General features: G+C 35.6%; 1 protein-coding gene and 2 long non-coding RNA genes across 10 annotated transcripts in view; 1 reads left to right on the top strand and 2 right to left on the bottom strand.

Moving 5' to 3' along the window:
* The window catches only part of zgc:103755, an 87,025-nt gene that overhangs the window by 37,787 nt on the left and 24,338 nt on the right, over positions 1-24,900 (bottom strand). For 5 of the 8 annotated variants that reach the window (XM_068214390.2, XM_068214391.2, XM_073927201.1 and 2 more), the window contains 5 exons: positions 24,495-24,656; positions 24,212-24,330; positions 6,206-6,451; positions 3,385-3,520; positions 267-398 (listed from right to left, as the gene is read on the bottom strand). In XM_068214390.2, the coding sequence (XP_068070491.1) occupies positions 267-398; positions 3,385-3,520; positions 6,206-6,451; positions 24,212-24,330; positions 24,495-24,656 (795 nt within the window). Of the gene's footprint in view, positions 1-266; positions 399-3,384; positions 3,521-6,205; positions 6,452-8,946; positions 10,858-24,211; positions 24,331-24,494; positions 24,657-24,900 lie in introns of those variants that run through there. The other 3 variants (XM_073927203.1, XM_073927202.1, NM_001006009.2) reach the window with 3 other exon arrangements.
* Positions 14,847-19,709, top strand: LOC103909086 (uncharacterized). Its single transcript, XR_658757.5, has 3 exons — positions 14,847-15,102; positions 17,920-17,993; positions 18,105-19,709. It is a non-coding gene; the product is annotated as an uncharacterized lncRNA (long non-coding RNA).
* si:dkeyp-52c3.1 lies at positions 19,556-21,280 on the bottom strand. The gene is made up of 3 exons (XR_012392875.1): positions 21,185-21,280; positions 20,510-20,550; positions 19,556-19,665 (listed from the first exon to the last, which is right to left on the bottom strand). It is a non-coding gene; the product is annotated as a si:dkeyp-52c3.1 (long non-coding RNA).

The raw sequence follows: 24,900 nt of genomic DNA, 5'->3' as shown, positions 1-24,900 counted from the left end.
AGCTCTCTCAAATGATTCCACCATTTCTTCAGTGCTCACATGGCTTTTTATTGTCTCTACAACCCTGAAGGGGACAGAATAAAGCGCTAACACCAACTGCTTTATCACCGCTATCGCTGTTCACACTTGTGTAAGTTTATTTATCAAGCAGGTCCTCTGGGATGGTAATTAGCTTTGAGTCTGTGGTGGCCGCTGGGTTCCTATTGATATTGGGTTTGTGAGGTGTAAAGAGGATCATTAAGCAACCGGTTCAATGAAAGATGTACCTGTGTTGACCTTGGATGTTACCCGCGCCAAGTCAATCCGTCTCGGGTGGGGGACAGGAACGCAGGTCTGTCGGGGACTGTGTTTTCGATGTTCAGAGAGCTTGCTGATTTTAGAAAGAGGGGCAAATATTCCTGAAGAGGGTCAAAGATGAAGGATTTTGTTAGTTATTGAGAACACACAGATATGAAGGCCTGAATTGTATTGACTTCTAAAATCATTGGTTAATATAAAAAGGTTGGGTATCGGCAATCATTTCATATGCATGGTTTTTAAACTGTACTTCACCCCAGTTTATGTTGTTTAAAACACTGCTTTTATCCCTAGGTAAAGACATATTTCACACCTGCAATTTGAAAATTCTTTTAGCGCCTAATGTTATCCAGGGTTATGAAACTCTGCTCTGGAGTAGGGTTAGTGGCAGTTCACACAGAATCCTTTCGAATGTGCTACCTTTTCTATTGTTCTTTAATGGAAACACATGCTTGATGGACTTTAGAAACACTGCAAATAAGAACATTACCAAGGGTTTACGAACGTACGGTGTGAAACGTCTGTAAATGAATACCCAGGATTATTTGTTAACCCCAGGTATAGTAAGAGCAGTGTTAAATGCGAGTACAGATAACCCAGGATTCTGTTTATCCAGGGTTTAGGTTGATTCAGGTTATGCAATTAGAAATGTGAAAAGCACTTTTGTAATAATTATGGTACATTTGTAAAGAATGTACATAAAGAATTTGTTTTGGAAACTAGTAACATATTTTAATATAATGAAAAAAACAAACATTAAAAATAAACAAATAATAAAAATAAATAATAAAAGGATCAGTGTGGTATGGGATAAAGTACATTTAGTAGGTTATTATCGCAGAATAAAGCCTGACAGGCTTTACTGCATGGTTGTTGTATAAGACTGAAGGGCTGATGGGCTTTATTCTGCAAAAACAACTATTTAATTCCCATTTTTGGAGGAAAAATACAGTAATCAACATTTAAAGTGGATGTAAAATGATTGTAAGACAAGAAAGGGTGTTTTTCCACAGTTTAAGGATAACTTTGATGAAAGATTTTGATCCACTTCAAATGTTGACTACTGTAGCAGCTTTGTTGCCCTAGGTAAAATGTTTGCCTACATACATATATACATATATATATATACATATATACACATATACATATATATATATATATATATATATACATATATATATATATATACATATATATATATATATATATATATATATATATATATATATATATATATATATATATATATATATATATATATATATATATATATATTAGCGCTGTCAAAATTAAAAATGCAGAAAATAAAAAATAAAAAAAATGTAAAAATTAACGCAATTAACGCAGTCTTATTTTTTATTTTTTCCTGTTGTGGCCAGGGCAGACGCCTGCAAGTTTCCCGCTGTTTCGACGTACTTTTTGGGCCGGGCTGATCATCTTCTTATGATCTGATCGGCCCATAAAACACTCAGCAGACTGTCATGTCTTTCTGCCTCAATGATTGACGGTGCTGCGAGCTGTCACGCTCTGAAAGTAGGATGTTTCTTTTCCGGACAGAGCGCCTGTGTGATATATTCTGCAGCCCATTGGTTCTTTTCTTTATTGACATTGGGCTGACCCAATCACAATCTTCAATGTTGGGCTCTGTGTAACGTAGGAGTGTATTCGTGAGAATATGCAAGAGTCACGCCTGTTTCTCCCGCGCGGGTCCGCCTCTTGGGAGAGCAACAGCGGGGCACAGATCAATATATTCTTGTCTATTCTATCTAGTTACCTATCTGTCCTTATACACATACTTTTTTTTTTTTTACTTTTAATCTACACCACGGCTGCGGCAACCTCCTCCTGCTGTTTCCTGAACCTGCAAGTCTTTATTTCACAAATTATAAAGAATGTCTGCTTCTCAATTTCTATGAAGGGTGTCATTTATGTATGTTAAGATGCACTCGGTCATAGGACAAGCGCAGGAGATATCATGACAGTGTTTTTGATCGTCAGCATGATGTAGGCTTATAGTGACAATAATATTTATACAATATGGTTAATATAATGATATTTATACATGACCAAACTAGTGTGCAACTTAAGCAACTCTTTTTTACATTTATTTTTGTAGTTCTGCCTAAACGAATATTTGTTGCAGTTTTTAATTGTTTAAGTTCATTTGATTGACAATGTAAAAGCTGTTAGCTACGTTTGATGTTTTATTGTTGAGTTAAACATTTTTTTAAGGGTCTCTGATACATTGCTTTTATTATTTATCTTTATTTTATTAATCAACATTAACTGTGTGGATCAGCAGGCAGTTTTTGTTATGCTCATTATTTTCTAGGCCCCCTCAAAACACACAGGCACCCACATTTCCAGTGTGGATTATAATTTTATTTTAATAATAAATTTAAAAAAATGTAGTTTTTTAATTTGTTAACTCTCGTTATTTCCTTTATATGGCTTTTGTGCTTTTATAGAATGGGAGTGGGTAAACCTATTCAAGGGCATGCACAGATTTTCAATACTTTATTATTATTAATATAATTTTCCATATTTGCAATATCTGTATTTTGGCATTTTTTTGCAGTCCACTTAGAATCCAATATGGAAATCAATGTTTTCTTTATTGTCATTGATTGTTTTGAAATTCAAATAGCATTACCATGCCTGTGTTTTTATTTCTGTAATAAATATGGCTGTCAAGCCAGGATCTTGATGGTTTATTGTGGGTATGTTGTTTACATGAAGAAATCTGTGTTACAAGTAAACAAAAAATTCTTATAAAGAATTATATTTTGAATTTAAATAGTATTTGTCTTGCGTTTACATTAATTTTACACTCGAATAGACAAAATTACAAGTTTCAGTCTTTTAAATGCGATTAATCGCGATTAATCACGATCAATTTTTTTTAAGAAGTGCGATTAATAAGTCAATTTTTTTAATCGATTGACAGCACTAATATATATATATATATATATATATATATATATATATATATATATATATATATATATATATATATATATATATAAGAAAATGATAAGAAAATGAATGAATGAATAATCAACTGTCATTGTATTTAAACCATCTTACCGTGTTTAATGGGGCAGGTGAAGTACTGAACACCAGCTACCGATCCGTCATTCTTGCCCACTGGTTGTTGAAGCTCCACTCCAGCCCATAGACCACCAGCAAACTCGGTACTGCCGCAAAATCGCAGAGACCCGACCTTACAAAACAAAACAGAGCCATGGAGTAACCTATAGCTTTACACATCTCTTTAATGCATTCAATCTGAGGTCCACAGGAGCATCCTGCAGAAACACTTTAGCAAACGCAGGGGAGGCTCTGCTGGGGACGGTGTGAGAAATAGTTTTTTGGCCGCGTGGGCTGGCGAGGCGATAATACATGTTCAATAGACCTGTTTCACGCTCTCTTTATCTTGCTTCATACTCCGGAGGGCAATGAAAAGTGATTACTTCTTTATTCCAGAAACAAACAGGCTGCGCACAGCGGCACATATTTAGGCCCGTTCGACCGGTCGCCGGAGAGCCGACCTTGTTTTCTCATGCGCCGACATTCATAAACAGGCAAATGAGCTCGGATAAAAATAACGTTAAAAGTAAAATGGGGATCAAAGAAAGGCAGCGGCGCCGAGGATCCCTGAAGATAATGGGGTTTTGATTAGCCAATCTGCAGATTCTAGGCACTCTGCTCACTTTAGTCCCAACGTGGCTGAGGATTTCATTAATGGATAATTTTGGTGTGTAGGTATGTGAGGGCGAGAGCTAGACAAAAAAAAAAAACAATTATTTCTGCAAGGACAATGCAGATGAGCATGCCCTCTGGACTTTAACTTTTCTTTCAGTTTTCTGAATCATCTTTATCTTTACTCATTGCAAATGGTAAGAGAGCCTCAGCAAAGACAATAGATGACAAGCTGAAAAGGCTGCGGTAACACTTTGTTTTAAGTCAAGATTAGTGCTATTAAGTACTGGCTAATTACCTGCCTATTATTAAGATATTAAGTGTTTATTAGCAGTGCATGAATTATAACACACTGAATCTGCGCGCGCAGAATTCTGCAGATTTTTAGGCCTTCATTAATTATGTTTATTTACTTGTGTAAATGTGTGTAAATTCATATTTATTCAGTTTTAAATTAATTTCAGCATTATTATTGACAAATAAGAGTATTTAAATCATTTATTTACAATACAGTTTACAAAGTAATATTTTGTGTCTTTTAGTAAATATATTATATGAGAGACTTGCTTTGCTTACCATATAAAGTGGATCTAATTGAATTTGCATTGTAAACATTAAATACAATTTAAAAAGGTATTACTTTTTATTTCCTATTTTATTTTATTTCCTCTTTCCTACTTTCAAAATCTTTCTGCATAAATCCACAGATTTTTAACTAATTTCTGCACAGAAAAAAATGTCTGCAGATTCTGTCTGGCCCTAATTATAACTTAAAATAAAGTGTTAACCTTTCATTTTTGATGATGTTGATGATGATTTAATAAGGGTAAACTAAAAATATGTATTAAATCAATGTTTTCTCAATCTTACTAAGGAAGTTGATCTTATTCTATATATATATATATATATATATATATATATATATATATATATATATATATATATATATATATATATATATATATGCTTAATAGCAGAATAATGAGAGATATATTTTTTGGATTATAACTTTTACTTGAAAGTCAAGTTACATGTAGACAGACAGACAGACAGACAGACATATATATATATATATATATATATATATATATATATATATATAGACATATTTATTTATAAGCATAATAGTCTTATTGTATGTAACTTGACTTTCAAGAAAAGTTATAATGAAAAAAAATATATTTCTCATTATTCTGCTATTAAGCATAACCAAAACAAATTTGTTAATCCTAACTTTTCTAAAAGACCTAAATCACATTAAAATCTGACTTTTTTTTAAATGGTTATGTGCCTTTTTATACAGTGTATGTAAACTTCTGGTTTCAACTGTAAATGAAGCAGATTTCATGTCCTTTATGTTGTGGCAAACTTCCCAATATGGCACTATTTCTAAAAAAGCATACTACTTTTTTTTTTTTTTCACATATTTAAGTTGTACTGTATTGAATTAAGAACTTCCAGTATTGTCACACCACTGTCATGAGCATTGTGCATGTGCATGACACTTCAAATGACATATTTTTTGCTGCTTAACAGCTGTGATATTATTTTTTATTATAGTCATATAATATTTATATGAATCCCCTGTCATTACTTACAGGTATCTATATTATCTGAAACTCCTAGAAACGAATGCATCCATGCCCGCCACACTGAGCTGCCATGAGTTACATTGGAGTAACATCAACTCTCCCTTCAAAAGAGGAGCAATAATGATGCTGAAGCCCGCCTGTGATTTAAGTGAAGTTTATTTATAAACTAATTTCGAGAGGATAGCGTGCTTATGATTGCTTGCATTATTCAATTTATGAATAACCAATCAGACGATTCCTAAGCCACTTTAAATACCCTAAGTTCCATATGACATCAATCTTCGTTTTGAAGAATCCCCCTTTCCACCCCTACTACTCCCCCTTTCCTAGATGGGTGGCACGGAGGCCCAGTGGTTAGCACTGTTGCCTCAAAGCAAGAACGTCCTTATGTTCTAGTCCTTTCTAGGCCCATACCATCTATCCTGTCCCTAACCCTACCCGTAGCCCACCTCGAGAGCACCAGAAGTGTTCTGCAATACATTATGAACACATTAAGTACATTGTATTCATATTTTCATGAAAGTACATAGTAGTTAAGACCACCAAACATAAAGTGGTACCAAAAAATTATTGTCCCACTACATTGGTCCTAAAAGAAAGGGTTTATTCAATACCTTTTGACCAGCAATGACGACTTTGTCTCCGAGGTGAAGGCCCATGCTTGAAAGCTGTGTACGAGCTTTGTCTGAAAGGACACCTAAAGGTGGTGTAGGCAGGAGAGAAAGAGGAGCATCAGGCCTGGGGAGCACCTCCTGCAGCAGTGTGCGCAGCTCTTTAGCCTGGACTGCGGCGTCAGCGATTTCCAGAGGCATGTCCAGAGGCTCCGGCACAACATCAGCCGGACACTGACCCTTGTCGTTCTAAAGGGAAAAGACAAATAACACTATTTTTAAAAGGTTTAGGAAGCATGAACACTGTAAACAATGCTGGGTTCCACAAAATCCTTTTATGCTGTCCCATTGCAAATCCATTAAGTTAACCTTGTGTGTTTTAGTTTACAATATTAAGTCGATTGATCATTCAAGCTGCCCAGAATAGTGTTGTTTCAGCTCATTTTAAAGTTGTTAGAACATGCAGCAAACTTATTTTTGAGTGTATTATATTAAGTGCAATAAAATGAACAAAACAATGAATGAATCAGATGCAAAACTGTCTAAATTCCGTCTGAAATTACCTTCTAAATGAGCATTTTTCTTAACCTCCTATGTTTTTGTTCAGTTATTTGAAAACATTTATTTATGTATTTTATTAAAATTGTGGGCTTTCAAGTTATATCACCCATCTGTATAAATGACAATTAAATTTTAGGAAAACTGCTTTAAAATACAGCCAACGAGCTATTCATAATGTAAAGCATAACTTGCAGTCAAGCAACTTTTAGTAGTACTTTAATTAACAAGCAGACACAAATATAAAGCAGACTGCAGAAGCATCTTTTTAATTATACAACTAATTGTGTTTTCATGATGATCCTAATTAGGAACTCAATTAAGATGGCTGTCTCAAATAAAAAAAAAATAAAAAAAAAAACTTCCCAATGTTATCTAGAACAGGAGGGAAATATGTGCATCAACGTTTGACGTATGTTTGATAATGTTCATTTAATCACAATACTGGAAAAAAAGAAAAGTCTTCAGTGTAAAACTATACTACTTTATCTAAGACCCAATTAAGCAGTTATATTGTTGAAAAGTAGGCACTGTGCCAACACAAAGCAAAACTGTGCTTACAACAATCCTTTTGTGATTACAACAACAACAACGCAGCTTTTAGAACTTAATTCAAGCTTAAAGTCCTTAAAGATGCCTAATAATTACCTGCATCTGATCTGTTCACAGCTCTTCAGAACATAAAATGTAAGATTTATGGATTATAAATGTATTCAGTGACCCCAAAAATGAGGCATACGGTCTGTTCAAATGCTAGTTTAATGTGTATATTGTGAAATTGGCTGTCTATGTTTGCAATGAGGCAACAAACACACATAGACTGTCATATCACTCTGCTCTTTTGGTCAATTTTCTGGAGTGAAAGGACACACTTTCTAATCACTTGAGTGCTCATTAATATTCATGACACTTCAAATATGGTCAAAACCAACTGTATCATACTAGGATAGATTCAAAAGATTGTAAATGGACATGTAAAACCATTTTTCTGGAACTTACCTAAGCCACATTCCTTCCACAAAGACATCAGAGAACAGTTTAGTATATTGTATCAATTTTTTTCCTTGTTGCTGCCAAACATGAACTTCTTTCTTTCTTTCTTTCTTTCTTTCTTTCTTTCTTTCTTTCTTTCTTTCTTTCTTTCTTTCTTTCTTTCTTTCTTTCTTTCTTTCTTTCTTTCTTTCTTTCTTTCTTTCTTTCTTTTTTTCTGACTGTAGTCATATGACTTAGTAGACTTATGTACCAATGCATATTATGTATGTTTTGTGTCTTTGTTCCTCTTTGCCGATTCAATTTCAACTCTGTACATTTTAAAGTCATGCAGATACACCAAAATTCAGGTGTAAGCAAAAGTGAATCCCAGATTGCCAAGAATAGGGCAGGCTAAGATTAAAATGTTCATCATTATGTCTCATCAGCCCCCTGCGGCCAGACAACTCAATGCTTTCACTGCAACATGCCTCAACCACATTTATTTATGTTTCACACGGCCAGCTGCCTGAGTAGTGGACTTCCTGTTCCCTTCTGTCTTATTCAACAATATGTTGTAGCAGGCACCGATCTGGAACCAGACAAGGAAGATGGCCGAATAAAACGCATTGTCCTTGACATGGCCTGACTAGCGAGCAATAACTGTAACTGTTTTGCTTTTCTCGGCCCATTGGCTCTCTGCAGGCTTTAAGCTTAATGTGTTTGCCCATTCCACCAGCATCATACTCGGCGCTTATTATGAAGAGTGGGGGTGTCCATGATTGGGACATCATTCTGTAAACCTCAAGAAAAGCTTGATACAGCACACACTTCTTAGATGGCAGGAATAGATTTCCATCTTTAGTCACATATAAATGTACAGCGCCAGACAACTGGAAACTAAGGGCTCTCAATTTGTAATGGAATCATAGATAAACAACACCGCTGGGTGATGTTGTGCCTCATGCAGCTCCATACATCAACCGGGTCTTTTACTATCAGAGCGTGAGACAGCAGCGCTAGGCAGCTTCCTACCTAGAAACTATTTTTAAGGCCATGAATGCCCTCCAATTCTAAACAGACTGAGTTTAAGAACAGAAAAAAAAATAATGGTGGTTTGGCTGATTTAGTAACATCACATGTATCCTTTCTAGATAATGGAATCCCAAAATACATTACATCAAGTTCAAATGCATAAAAAGGCAGAGAAAACAAGAGACATTAATATTTTTATTTTATGCAGATGGATTTTTTCCGAACATAGTTTGTGTTAGCCTGAAGAGAAGCATTTTACAGCCTCTTATTCAAATGATGTTTATCGTATTGAGTTTTCACACTAAACATGCTTCTTGATGGGAGAGGGCCTTAAAGGAAGAAAAATAAAAAATCCTGTTATCATTTTACTTGTTTTAAACCTTTATGAGTGTCTTTCTTTCGTTGAACACAAAGATATTCTGAAGAAAGCTGCAAACCAGTGACTTCCATTTGTTTTTCCTACTATGGAAGTAATTCATAAAGGTTTATATCCCTTTAAGAATTATTAAATAGTGAGTCAATTTTCTAGAGGTGGGCCGTTATCGCCGTTAACGTGCTGCGTTAATGTGAGACTCTTATCGCGCAATAAAAATAATATCGCTGTTCTCAATCTTGTCTCAAAGTTGTTTTGGGAGCTGGGTCTATTCTCCACAAGCTTGATGACTTTCACCTTGATATTTTAGCGCGGATGTATACAGTACCTGACTGGTGAGCCCTCTGACAAAAAAGTGTCCTTCTGAATCAATTCAGCAGGATCCCTGAGTTTAACTGCAGTTCGGCACTTTTACTTACTCACTGGGCTATTAGACGCAAATAAGGAATAAGGACTGGTGAGAGTGTTATGGAATTTAATAACGCTCGTCGAATGGAAAGAAAAAACAATGTCTGTGATTGTGTGTGTATGTTCGGTACTTTACTGACAGCCATGTGTGTGGATCTTGTCGGAAAATTTGGCGAAAAGTCCTACATGACGGTAATAGTTTGATCGCAGTGTTTACTTTAATCATTTTTCTAATATATGCATACTCCACATGTCTTAATTCCGTTTCTGTTTTGGTCAGTTATGACTTTAGTCGGATAAAGGTAATCAAAAAAAATAAAAAAATAGCTGTTTAAGCTTATGTAGGCCTACAGTTCAAACATCATGTGTAACTGAATAAACAGTTAGTAAACACAAGTGCATCTTATTGAACATCATTTATTTTCATCACCAATTATCATAGAACAGTTTATCAAGCAGTGTGTGATGCATTTTGGAAACAGGAGATGAGCCCCTGCTCTAATGCGCCACCTGGCTTGGGAAACCCATTCTCAAAGACTTATTATTTGAATAGCACTCTCTCAAGTATAGTTCAATAAATTACATCTCTAAGTAAAACAAAAATAAATAAATAAATAAATAAATAAATAAATAAATAAATAAATAAATAAATAAATAAATAAATGCTAAAAACATTAATAAATACCTCAGGTATTTACCCCTAATAATATTTAAGTATCTACTTCAGTAAATCACAGTATTTTTTTCATCCATAAGAACTTCCTACATTTTGTCACTTAATTTAAAACAATGTCCTCTAATGTGACACTTTATGCTAATTTTAAATCAGTCAATTCTGTGTAAAACTGCAATTAGGTGAAGGAACCCTTTTAAGATCTTGTGACTGAAAATTTTTCACCTAAGTTTCGTTGTCATTTGCTGTGAAACCCTATTTACTGAAAATGTTCAGCAAGTATGAGGATAAGGGTACAGCAATCAAGATACATCACTTAAATTTTTTTGCATATTATTAAAAGTTTTGGGGCGAGGCAATGGCGTAGTAGGTAGTGCTGTTGCCTCATAGCAAGAAGGTCGCTGGGTCGCTGGTTCGAACCTCGGCTCAGTTGGCGTTTCTGTGTGGAGTTTGCATGTTCTCCCTGCCTTCGCGTGGGTTTCCTCCGGGTGCTCCGGTTTCCCTAACAGTCCAAAGACATGCGGTACAGGTGAATTGGGTCGGCTAAATTGTCCGTAGTGTATGAGTGTGTGTTTGAATGTGTATGTGGATGTTTCCCAGAGATGGGTTGCGGCTGGAAGGGCATCCGCTGCGTAAAAACTTGCTGGATAAGTTGGCGGTTCATTCCGCTGTGGCAACCCCGGATTAATAAAGGGACTAAGCCGACAAGAAAATGAATAAATGAATGAATTTAAGAAAATATATATTCTTTATTTTTGCCATGTGACACCATAGGGCATGAATTTGAGGTACAATTTAGTAAAATTACACTCTATTTTTTTTTATATATAAATAAATGTACTTTTTCCTTATATAGAATGCATTTTTACTGCTTATTTCTCTTTTTTACTTGCCTACCTATATATATCCAAAAGATAGATTTATAGGAGAACAGTGACAGGAGATATGCTAACTGTAGGTCTGAATATCCTGACAACTGGTACTTTTTGAATCCCATGCTCGGGTTATATCTCCGTCAGCTAAAGTTAATATTGGACTACATCCAAAAGCGGAGCTGAATAAATGTTTATCACCTTCACCACAACACGGCTTTGTTAGCACAACACTTGTACGCAGCATATGAGAAGTTTGAAGTACTCAGTGTTAGGCACATTACTTTAAAAAAGTAATTAGTTACAGTTACCAGTTACTACTCACAAAACTTAACTGGATTACATCATTATAAAAGTAACTAATCACCAGGGAAAGTAACTACTGTGTTACTTTATAAAAGAAACAATGTCAAAAATAAATAAATACAACCTTGTGAAACTCTAAATACAAACACACACGGCAATGATCATCAGTTATGTCCCCACACACACATACACACACGCACACACGCACGCACGCACACAAGCACACACAAACACCAGTGAAGGGAGAGAGAGAGAGAGAGAGAGAGAGAGAGAGAGAGATGAAAACCGAATCAGTAAACTCATTTGCAAAATATCTATCAGTTATGTAATGATGAATTTTATTGCCAGTGATGGTAATGGAGTGGTAAGCGTAGTTTATTTGATTACTAGTTACTGAAAAAAGTCATTCAGATAGAAATTATGCTTCAGAAAAAACAAAACAAAAAGCGCTCTGGGGTAAGTTCAAATGTATGGTCGGTGCTCTTTGGGTAAGGGATTCGTCAAATCTGCAACAAGAATCAGTCCAAGGCACTCGAGTAAAGTGAAAAAATTAAAAAGCCTTTATTCACATGGCTAGATCTCCAAAAACCAACGCGTTTCGGCAGAAGTCTGCCTTCATCAGGGTAACAGACTGTTAGACTGATGAAGGCAGACTTCTGCCGAAACGCGTTGGTTTTTGGAGATCTAGCCATGTGAATAAAGGCTTTTTAATTTTTTCACTTTACTCGAGTGCCTTGGACTGATTCTTGTTGCAGAAATTATGCTTATTTATAACTCTGTTGTTCCTCATTTTGAGAAATGTCAATTGCTTTGCATTTAAAATAGGTTAATTCATACGATAATAACATGTTTAAATGCATTATCCACTTTCTAATCCATTTCCTTTATTTAGCCAGGAGATCACATTGAGACAGTACTGTCTCTTCTTCCAGAGAAGAGTGTGTGCGTGTGTTCTAATCCATATCCCTGCACAGTAAATCATGCACATACGTGTATATACACATACACATTACATGCTGACTCATCATTGCGAGTCAATAAAAATAAAACATCTTCTGTCCGGCAGGCCTGAGTGGTTTGCTAATGATGAAATGATGCTCAGGAGATAAAGTTCAGCTTAGAAATTGGCATGGCCGTGGCAAGCTGGCAAATACAGCCAGTCAGCCAAATTATTGTTTTTGTCCAAACAAAATTAGTGCGAAATGGCGCACTGCCTCGATCGCCGCTTATGCAGTGCAGGGATTTCAACAATTATTCAAAGGTGATATTTGATTATGCTCCTCTGGTATCAAAGAGCAAAACAACAACATTATATTTCCTGACACTGAAGCTGAGACAAAAAAAAAGGGATCAGGCCATTTCAATGCTCCCTTAATAGTGTTTTTGCAGCACAAGATTGCACTCTAGTGGTTAACAAAAGCATCAGCAGAATGATCAGCTTCTCTGTTAAAGTACTGTCATAATAATAATAATAATAATAATAATAATAATAATAATAATAATAATAATAATAATGAACAATTGTCAGATGAAGGATTATTCAGAAAAAAATGTAATATTAATCCACTGGCAGGGGAGACAACAGAGGCAAAAAATATATACAAATAAAACAGAAACACTGTAGTCAAGAGCAAAACAAGTGAAACAAGGTAAAATTTCTTACTCTCATCGGCCACTTTATTAGGTACAGTAGTCTAACTGCTCGTTAATGCAAATTTCTAATCAGCCAACATGGCAGCAATTCAATGTATTTAGGCATGCAGACATGGTCAAGACGATCTGCTGCAGTTCAAACTGAGCATCAGTATTGGGATTAAAGGTAATTTAGGTCACTTTGAACGTGACATGGTTGTTGGTGCCAGATGTTGTTGTGTATTTACACAAATAACCATCTTTAGGGTTTACAGAGGATGGTCAGAAAAAGACAGAATACTCAGTGAGTGGCAGTTCTGTTGGCGCAAATGCCTTGTTGATGCCAGAGGGTAGAGGAGTATGGCCAGACTGGTTTAAGCTTATAGAAAGGCAACAGTAACTCAAATAACTACTCGTTACAACCGAGGTATGCAGAAAAGCATATTTAAACACACAACACTTCCAACCTTAAGACGGATGGGCTACAGCAGCAGAAGATCACATCGGGTGCCACTCATGTGAGCTAAGAACAGGAAACTGAGGCTACAATTTACACAGACACACCAAAATTGTACAATAGGAAATTGTAAAAATGTTGCCTGGTCTGATGAGTGTCGATTTCTGCTGTAACATTCAGATGGTAGAGTCAAAATTTGCACTCGAAAAAAGTGCCAAAAGTGTTTATTTACCTTAGCACTGAACATATCAATGACATACAAATTAGCCATCTACCTGTAAGTTTCGAAACAGGAACTTCAATTTTTCAATTTTAATAACAAAAAAAACTATTAAACCATATAAAAAAACAAAGTTTCAATTTAGTATTGTTGAAAACTCATCACATTCAACATTTAATCACTCACTCACTTAGAGATGGGTTTTCAAAGGAAAATTATCATATAACTATAATCTGGTAAAAGCTGGGATCTCTGGGCATGTCCCCTGCAACAGAAAAAAAACCCCTCTCATTTGGGACTGAGGTTTCTGGGACAAAGAGATATGATTTAGCCAAGGTTGACAGCAGTGGGTAACGTTGTGCATTGTCTTTCCACCACTTGAGAGGACAAGCCATGAGTGAGATAGAGGTCTCTTTACGGTACCATTCAATGTCTGCATCAATCTAACAAGTGTGCTGTATTCTGCAGTCCCCATGACTGTTTTTAGCCGTATTCTATGAAGGTATTTTTGGTGCAAAACTCCCAAGCAGCTGTAAAAGTGTCATTTGTAGTTGTAAAAAATAGCCACACATGTGTATCAGTAAATTTGTACTCGCAGAGCAAATTTGCAAATGCGTATCAGTAAATTTGTACTCGCAGAGCAAATTTGCAAATGTGTAGGTATTTTTTGTCTCCAACAAACACAACGCAACATTTACACCTGCACAAATTCTTCAGTACAGGTGCACAAATCCCATCGGACGAATCACAAATGCAGAAACTCATCCGCTCATGTTCTTTGCTACTATTGTTGCAGTGAATATGGTGCAAAACACATTCACACACCTGCATCCAGAAATGTGAAGTCACAGACAAAACTTGTACATCTGTAGATTAGAATGTGTATCCGCACAAAGAGAGCTGAACGTGTGTAGAATGTTTGATTATTTTTTTTCTAAGCACGAACACAAATATGTTCCTGCAACTGCTCAAATCTGCCGCTACGAGTCTCAAGCGCTGTTTTTCACTTGCAAATCTACATTACGCTCTCTCGCTCTTCTGCACCAAAAATCACTGTGACATTTGGTGCAAAAGTTACTTGTGTATCTGCCAACCAAAACGTGGGCTCTCAGAGAAATTCAGCCAATAGGGGATGGGGCGTGACGTCACCGCTCTAGCGCTGCGGAGGCTGAACGTCGAAACCGAAACCCCCTTTGCGAGATTCGCTGCATCTATACCTGATTTGCGTTCAAAAATGCCAGCTTAATTATTTCATAGTAGGAGCAAACATGCCTTAAGAAAAGGAGTAGGTTTGAAACTTTAGTAACCATAAAAAGTACGCCAGGTGGATGCCTTTCTACTCCAGGAAGCCGCAGCCTACGGCCTGAAGGAGGAAGAGGACGCGGTCAGTTTGAAATGTGAGTATTAAACCAAAGACAGTTCTTTGTGTTAAACTCGTATTTGTTGAGCTAAGTTAATGTACAGTGCACTGTAGAATTGCTGAGGGTGTAAAGAGGCTTTAAATTATAGTCTATTTCATTTCGCTGTAAATGTTGACTGTGTAATGTTACGGTCTCCAATCAGCACATATAAAGTAACGTTTCAAAGGTAAAAAAGATTATTATCAAATGTCTGACAGAAAAATGTGAAGTATTGCAGATCACAAGACTAAACAGACATCTGAGTGAGTGATGTATTTGTGCTGATGTAGAATCTGCTGTCAATTGACTGTTGCCAATACTGTTTAAATTAGATACATGTATTCTTACTAAAAGAGAATAAAGGGTCATTTGTTTAATCTGTGCATCAGTATATAGTTGATCACTTGAGGATTTGTGACCGCGTGAGCTTCAAAAAAACACGTTTTGGCAAGCCAGACTCATTTACAATCTTGATTAAAATATTAGATAAATATTAATTAAATATTAAATTAAATATTAGATTTAAATATAAAAAATATTAGTTTTAATAATTTTAATCAATTCAGGCTGCAAAAGATGAAAGAGAAAGTAATTCAGCATAGAGCGCAGATTTCTGTGCGCATCACGCGTCTGAACGCGCATTACCAAATGCACCTCCCTTTAATATCAGTTCATGCAGTCGTATTTCATACAATAGAAAGTCTTAAAGAACACAAACAGTTAAACAGCACTGTGAGATAATCAGGAGATGTATTGGGCCCGCTTAAACATTATAGCATTTTTCTCACGGAAAGAGCAAATATTAATTAGTCTGTTAATGACGCACAGAAACGGACAGATCACAGGCAGTTTCAGTAGTAAAGTTCGTGCAAAGTGCAACATACACAATTCAAACACCAGTGCAAAGCACTTTGTTGCAGTTTGTGTCAAAAACATCAATATTTTATATAGACACATATCCACACATAATCTTGCTTTCGCTTTGCTCTCTCTAAATGCGCGCTCTTCTCTTGACGCGCGCTGCTGTGTGTACCTCATCTGTAAATTTGGAGATGTTAGTAACTGAACTCATTTCAATATCACTGACTCGATTTATTAGATACGAAAGCCGTGTAACGTGCTATCGATTGACGTGTTGTCTTTTTTCCCCTTTAAATCTCTCAAATTATCATATGTGATCTCTCTGTTATTGGACTTTTTAACTGATAAGGGAAAAACGTCAAAATCATACACAAGATATCTTAAACTGTTACTGTTCACTGCTGTGCTCAACAATAGTGCAATACAATATTAAAAATTCAGAATTCAATAATGAATAGAATAAATCTTGATAATTCAAGATGTTTCAGGGAGCAGGTCGACGCACACAGAGCGCCATGATAAAGCACATGAAACGCCATGTGTGTGTTTATTAAAACATGTTATATGCGAAATAAATTAGATTTTTTTTGATAGGCTATAAATGATACTGTATTAGCTATCACTAATAAGTAGGCTAATATGCAAAGAAAATCTGCTATTCAAAAATTTGTTTGTTAGTTATAAAAAAATATTAATGTCTATATTGGCTCTGGTGCATTAAATAATAATAACAACATTAAGATTTTTTTTTAAATGACAAATTATAGAAAACAGTATGGAATGTTGAAGTTCTTTAAAGGTATCATCTTAAGGTTGTAAATTCCAACACTAAAGTTAAAACATATTTAATTTTTATAATTCAGCTTTTGCTGTACAAATGATTAAATGTTTTAGGGAATAAAAAGTTTTATATTGTTTGTCAACTCTGTCATGGATGACTTTAGTAATGTTTAGAAATAATAATAAATCATAGCAAGAAAAATCGTAATGTGTAGTTACTAAATTTAAACTGAATTGACAGTAATTTAGTTTTACAACTTTTTAGCAAAACCTTTTACTTGCTATAACTGCAAAGATCACATGATACTAATGAAATCAGGCTTAAAATATTTTTTTATTTGTAAAATATGTGATTAATGAAATATTCAGTTTTCCTTTTGTAATTGTGATAATAATAGCATTGACAGTTTACAGTTTAAACATTTAAAATTAAAATATTGGTGATTTTTTCTTTAAAGAAAAGCAAAATAAATTATTTTTGCATGATGGAAATATGTACTGGCTAATTTGTAAATCAAGAAATCGTGATTTTTGGTAATGTGATCTTTGAAAATGATGAACACATTTTATAAATAAATAATCAAAAATGTAACAATGTAATGTAACAATTTTTTTTAAAAGCTGAAAAAAGGATGGCTTTGGTCACTAAATGTACCTGCAACTACAGAATCACCCATATAGTTCATGGAGAGCAACATGTTTTTCTGGAGTTTTCTTGCAAAACTTGGAAACATCACGTAAGCAAGCAAACAGTGACATAAATAGAATCTGCAGTACAAATACTAGTTTTAAAATAAAAGTTAGTTTGCTTTATCAGAATGACAGAGAATACTATAAATTATTTTATTATATATATATATATATATATATATATATATATATATATATATATATATATATATATATATATATATATATATATATATATATATATATATAATTTGTTTATTTTTTTAATTTGCCCACCCTAAAGTTCCAAGCTAGAGCCGGGCCTGATGACAGAGGTGATTTATTCTAGTCTCTATGTTACAGGGAGGCTTTTATTGAGTACAGTACAGAAAATAAAAAAACATATTTTACATTTGCTATTTATTATTATTATTAGTTATTGTATTTTCAAACAGTGATTACATCAGCTTTCTGATTAATGTTGTGTGTGGGCTTTTTCTGCAGAGCTGTTGTGATAGAGCTGGACCTGTAGACAAGGGAACTAACACATTTGAGGAAAAAAGAATCCAAAATAAGAGGTAGGATAATTTTATTACTAGCACTACAGAAATCAAATGACACATTGTACAGTAAAATGACATTGTTTTTTGAATGTTTTTTATGTTTTGTTTGATCTGAAATATCTGCAGATTGGTGTGTGTGGTGAGGGTAAAGAAGTCCACATGCAGCAGCATCTTGGAAATGCTGTAATGCAGGGGTGCCCAAACTCAGTTCTGGACAGCTGGTGTCCTGCAGAGTTTAGAGTCAACTTCAACTAAACTCTGCAAGACAGCAGCAGTTCTAGACTGAGTTTAGCCACTCCTGTTCTCCTGTAGTGAACTGAACGAGACCCTGCATCAGTCCACATGCCCTTGTGTCCTCATCTGGACCAGGGGCCTCATGTACGAAGACTTGCGTGGAAATCTTACTAAAACATTGCGTACGCACAAAGCTTTAAATGTGCGTACGCAGAAAAAAATTCAGATGTATGAAACACTGCGTACGCCGAATCTCACGCATATTCTTTTGTACATCTGAATGAACGTGAAACTGAGCGCAACATGCACGAGCACAAAACCCCTCCCTGCCTCCTCCCCCGTATGAATATGCTAATGACTATGCTAATGGCAAAACCCAACGAAAAAGCAATGGAAAAAGCAAGCAAAAAGAGAAACTTTGAACAGAATGTGAAATGGAGGTGCTGCTTTCGGAGGTAGACCGGAGAAAAGCGGTGTTATTTGCAAGTTTGTTTTTCGGAATTAACAACAAAAGAAAAAAAAATAGAGTGGGAGAGTTTAGCTGATACGGTTAACACAGTTGGGTCTGAACATCGCACTGAGTGCATTTAAAAAAACATAGTCTGGTTTATATCTGTAAACTGTTGCAGCACTCTGAACAGTCTCAGTGGCACGCTCGTAAGACGCATGTGATCATGTTTTGACACGTTCGAGCATGAACTCGGCTCGAATCCAGCGTCTGATGATCTCTTTCTTCTTTTTTCCCCCGCTACATATCAGATTTTGCCCACTATTTATCACGAGAAAGACAAGTAGGAATCATCAATAAGTTTGTGCATCATATTTTATTTGCACATTTATTGAATGGAAATGTTTCTGATTCACGCTTGCAAATTCATCTTCAGATAGTGTCTATATAGCAATGTGCGTGCAGTAGATCGCTCAGATTACATTGGGAAGACAGGCGACCGCTGCAAATTGTGCTTTAATGTTTAGCTGGTCAACTGTATGGTATGGAAATCTTACATACCTACTAGATGAACCCGTCTCATACAGCTGCCATTGCAAGGCTCAGACACTTTGTAGAGAAGAATTTAACACAACTGCCTCTAGGAGTCGCCAATGGAAATAAAACAGACACGCACAAAAAATGTGCGTACGCCTGCCAAAAAGCTGCCGTGAACCTGCGCACATTCCCACGTTCAGTTCATTGTTAGTAAATCCAAACGTGAGCGATTCTGAGCGTGAAACCTGGCGTACGCAAAGTTTTTGTGCGTACGCAGCGTTGATACATGAGGCCCCAGATGTTGCTGTGGTCTCTTCATCATCCGTATCTCGGGCATGGACTGCCATGCATCACCGTCCTGTTTCAGTCTGACTGCAGCAATGAGGGATGTGATGATGGCGAAGTCCCTCTGATCATCTGAAGAACTGGCCCAGCTGTGTGGAGATACAGCAAAACATGGGCTTCTGTCTGTAATACATCACTGTTAGAATAAAGCTTGGTTTCATGTGTTGGTGACTTGTATTTATTTGTCATGATTACTCATATTCATTCTTTTAATAATATAATTATGTTTCTGTTTGTTTTCAATAAATAATGATAATTCTTTCAATATTGTATGCATTTCCATTGTTTAACAGAAATGTAAGAAAATAAGATGCATTGTCTAGTGACTACTAGTAGATTTACTTAGTTAATTGTCCACATTTATCATTACTAGCAATACATTCTTGGTAAAAATGTTAAGTAAACATACATTTTTTGGAGTGTAAAATGAATCATAAAACATGGTAGCGTTAGTTATTAAGGTAAAGATGGTTTATATTTGCATTTAAACATTTTAATGGTCCCTATATTGTTTACCATGGTACTTTAAATATTTGGTCTGAATGACTTCAAAACAACATTAGAACTAATATTTATTTGACTGTGGACAGTGCTGTATTTTGATAGTCATTGGCTGCTAATATGATTTCCCTATATAGAATTTGAAAATCTTTTTCTGAAATTAAATTATTAAGAAGAAAGTCAGAATGTGCAACTATAAAACCAACTTCACCTCAATGCATTGGATGCACCCTGGTCTGCCATTTTTCTAAAATAAATATAGCTTATGAATTAAATAGTTTAATCATATTATGTGATGAGACTAAATAGCAAACATGACATTAGGGCAAGCAAGCCAAGTTACCTTTCGTAAAACAAGAATTGTTATCCTAGGTATGAATACTGATCACTAACATAGTTATATTTAAACTAACATCAAACTGTACAACTATAAGTGGTTTTAAAAAATGAAGCAATGAAAACGTACCTTAATTGTATTGCTGCTATCAGGATGTCATCGATTCAGCTCTGCAGAAAAAGCACACACACACCAGTAATCAGAAAGCTAATGTAAACACTGTTTGAAAATACAATAACTAATAATAAATAGCAAATGTAAAATATGTTTTTGTAGTTTCTGTACTGTACTCAATAAAAGCCTCCCTGTAACATAAAGACTAGAATAAATCACCTCTGATTCACATGCTCAAATAACATGTTGGTGTAGTTGCTGATGTAACACAAACCTTACTCAAGTGATCAACTATATACTGATGCACAGATTAAACAAATGACCCTTTATTCTCTTTTAGTAAGAATACATGTATCTAATTTAAACAGTATTGGCAACAGTCAATTGACAGCAGATTCTACATCAGCACAAATACATCACTCACTCAGATGTCTGTTTAGTCTTGTGATCTGCAATACTTCACATTTTTCTGTCAGACATTTGATAATAATCTTTTTTACCTTTGAAACGTTACTTTATATGTGCTGATTGGAGACCGTAACATTACACAGTCAACATTTACAGCGAAATGAAATAGACTATAATTTAAAGCCTCTTTACACCCTCAGCAATTCTACAGTGCACTGTACAGTAACTTAGCTCAACAAATACGAGTTTAACACAAAGAACTGTCTTTGGTTTAATACTCACATTTCAAACTGACCGCGTCCTCTTCCTCCTTCAGGCCGTAGGCTGCGGCTTCCTGGAGTAGAAAGGCATCCACCTGGCGTACTTTTTATGGTTACTAAAGTTTCAAACCTACTCCTTTTCTTAAGGCATGTTTGCTCCTACTATGAAATAATTAAGCAGGCATTTTTGAACGCAAATCAGGTATAGATGCAGCGAATCTCGCAAAGGGGGTTTCGGTTTCGACGTTCAGCCTCCGCAGCGCTAGAGCGGTGACGTCACGCCCCATCCCCTATTGGCTGAATTTCTCTGAGAGCCCACGTTTTGGTTGGCAGATACACAAGTAACTTTTGCACCAAATGTCACAGTGATTTTTGGTGCAGAAGAGCGAGAGAGCGAAATGTAGATTTGCAAGTGAAAAACAGCGCTTGAGACTTGTAGCGGCAGATTTGAGCAGTTGCAGGAACATATTTGTGTTCGTGCTTAGAAAAAAAATAATCAAACATTCTACACACGTTCAGCTCTCTTTGTGCGGATACACATTCTAATCTACAGATGTGCAAGTTTTGTCTGTGACTTCACATTTCTGGATGCAGGTGTGTGAATGTGTTTTGCACCATATTCACTGCAACAATAGTAGCAAAGAACATGAGCGGATGAGTTTCTGCATTTGTGATTCGTCCGATGGGATTTGTGCACCTGTACTGAAGAATTTGTGCAGGTGTAAATGTTGCGTTGTGTTTGTTGGAGACAAAAAATACCTACACATTTGCAAATTTGCTCTGCGAGTACAAATTTACTGATACGCATTTGCAAATTTGCTCTGCGAGTACAAATTTACTGATACACATGTGTGGCTATTTTTTACAACTACAAATGACACTTTTACAGCTGCCTGGGAGTTTTGCACCAAAAATACCTTCATAGTATTCCCCGACTTATATTTCACCACAGTCTGGCAGTGCCTGCATACTCTTTTTGTCTTTGTCACCTTTTCTCCTTTTTCGTATCTTTTTAGAAAGAAACCGAAATGCTTCCACACATCCGATTTAAACCCCGCTTTAGGTTCGATCATTTCCAGCTCTTTTTCTTCCCCGCTACTAGCAACACACTCCATTTCCGCATTACTGGATCTGTAGTAACAACAGATCGCAAAGGATGATAGCCACGCTTGGGCTGATGGGAATTGTAGTCCCCGCTACCTCCGGTTCGCTTCATTCGCCTAAACAAACTTTTCTCAGAAATATAGTTTTATTGAGTCATGCGCCTACGGTAATATTGAAAAAAATTACTATTGCGGTATGACAGTATTTACAACATTGTTACATCAACATCAGAAAATGATTTCATCTTTATCATCCTGGTAATGTAGATGTTGGACTGAAGCAGCTAGTACAAGTTTACACTGTGGAAGGGCAGAGGGCTGTTGAATAACTACTGAGAGATTCCAGCTGCTGTCTGGGCTTTCACTGCTTTTTTACACCTCTTTCTTCATGTTTTCAATACTAATTTCCTAAGCCATTTCATTTCATTGCACACAATTCTGAGCTTCTCCTGGGTGAAAGAGCTCCTCACCCTATCTATAAGGGAACAACGCGTGACTTTTGTCAGGAAGTATATCATCCAGTACACAGGGAGGACACATTTCCATATATTCAAGGAGAGACCCCCAACTTTAAGAACAATTTTTGGTGTTCTTAAAGACAATAAGCATCAAGAGTCTGCTCTTTTCTAAAGTCCTTCACCTCATATATTATACCTTTGTTTTCTATTGTCAGTGGTGTTGCTTGGCAACGAGGCATATTTTTATGCCTAAACCTCAGCTACTCCAGAAAGCTCTGTGCCATCATGTAAGTCTGCCAAGCCTGCTGTTACAACATTATCAGATGATTTGATGTTTGTCCCACACACCGATGATATCTTTATTAGATTGTCAGTTGAGGAACAAAAACTGAGCAATAAAAAAAAATAACATATCCTGACTGACGAGGAATGGACAGATGCCCAGAGAGAAGAAAAAATAAAAAAATACACTGGCAACAAACACCCCACACTACTGGCAGAGATAATGCTGGGTAAAAATGAAGGATGGAAAACTCTGGCTCCCTCACAACAAAATGGAAAAACAAAAACAGAAAGACAGCAAAAGTCGAGCATCACGCCAGTTTCTATTTTATGTCCTGGCAGCAGAACCTGATAAACCCTTTACTCGTAAACAAACCTCTCTGACTAATGCCCTACTAAAAGGCCTGCTGAACTCGAACGCACGCAATTGACAAAAGTTTAAATAATATCAATAATTCAGTGACATCTGCTGTTTGTGAGGAGAATGACCCCTGGCAGTGACGCTCTGTGAGTGCAAAATGAGTTCAGAGAGAGAAATGAGCATGGTTAATTTACCACTGTGCTGATGGGACAAACTGAAAGGAAAATAATAAAGCTGGCTGTGAAGAGTATGTGTGTGTGTGTGTGTGTGTGTGTGTGTGAGAGAGAGATTGTGTGCGTCATTCTGACTCTGTGTGACTACTTTATCCATCTTTTTTATCAGTCCATTCATCCATAGAAAAACGTTTAAACTATGACTACAATAACATAATTTTATTTTATTATTATTATTATTATTATTATTATCATTATTATTATTATTCATAATTATTGTTATTATTATTTATTATTATTATTATTATTATTATTATTATTATTATTATTATTATTATTATTATTGTATTATTAATAATATATTTATTATTATTATTATTATTATTATTATTATTTTATTATTATTATTATTATTATTATTATTATTATCATAAATAATAAATCATAGCAATAATAGCATGTATAATATAATAACAATCCTTAATATTAATAAATGATAACATTACTACTACTACTAATAATAATAATAATTATTATTATTATTATTATTATTATTATTATTACTATTAATATAGGCAAAAAGGGCATGACATGATGCAAGTTTTGAACATCGATCAAAGAAAGTCAGATTTCAGTTTGCTTTGTTAACAGGTGTGCAGAAAAATCACAAACCTTAAATGCAGGGTTGGCTCCCAGTTCCAGCAGACACCTGACAGCAGAGGTGCACAGATTTGAGGCGGCGATGTGCAAAGCAGTGCCGAAGTCAAAATCACTGCAGGTGGAATCCACCTCTGAAACACAACAGACCACACACGCACGCACGCACGCACGCACGCACGCACGCACGCACACACACACACCATCATCATCATCATCATCATCACATTAAAAACTTGCATTTGTCCACCAGTGTGTTTTTTGACTCTCACTGTTATTCCATTAACTCTCTTCTCACCTCCCGGCTGTGACGCCTGCAGAACCACTTGAATAAGAGGAGGGACGTCAAAATACGCAGCATAGTGGAGAGCGTTCATGTTTGTCCAACGGCTGCGTAAAGATGGCTCGGCTCCCAGTGATAACAGCTGATGGGCGAAACCAGCAGCGCTCTCAGCATCACCTGTGGTAAACGTCGAAATATATAATGTTGATGTAACATGATTTTCATCTTATTTCGAGTCCAGATATCTGAAAATTCTTACAACAAGTATTTCATAAACATTTTATTTTCTTGAAAAATTGTTTTTTTTTTTGAGTTATGATGAGATGGCGTTCTCATTTTGCCTCTGTTTACAGTTGTACTCTCTTAAATAAAAAAAAAAGTTTGAATTAATTCGATATAAATGTGCATCTATATATATATA

Source organism: Danio rerio, chromosome 17 (assembly GCF_049306965.1).
Source record: "Danio rerio strain Tuebingen ecotype United States chromosome 17, GRCz12tu, whole genome shotgun sequence".
NCBI lineage: Eukaryota > Metazoa > Chordata > Actinopteri > Cypriniformes > Danionidae > Danio > Danio rerio.
Note: the sequence above shows the minus strand (reverse complement) of the source record. Positions and strands in the feature narration are given on the sequence as shown.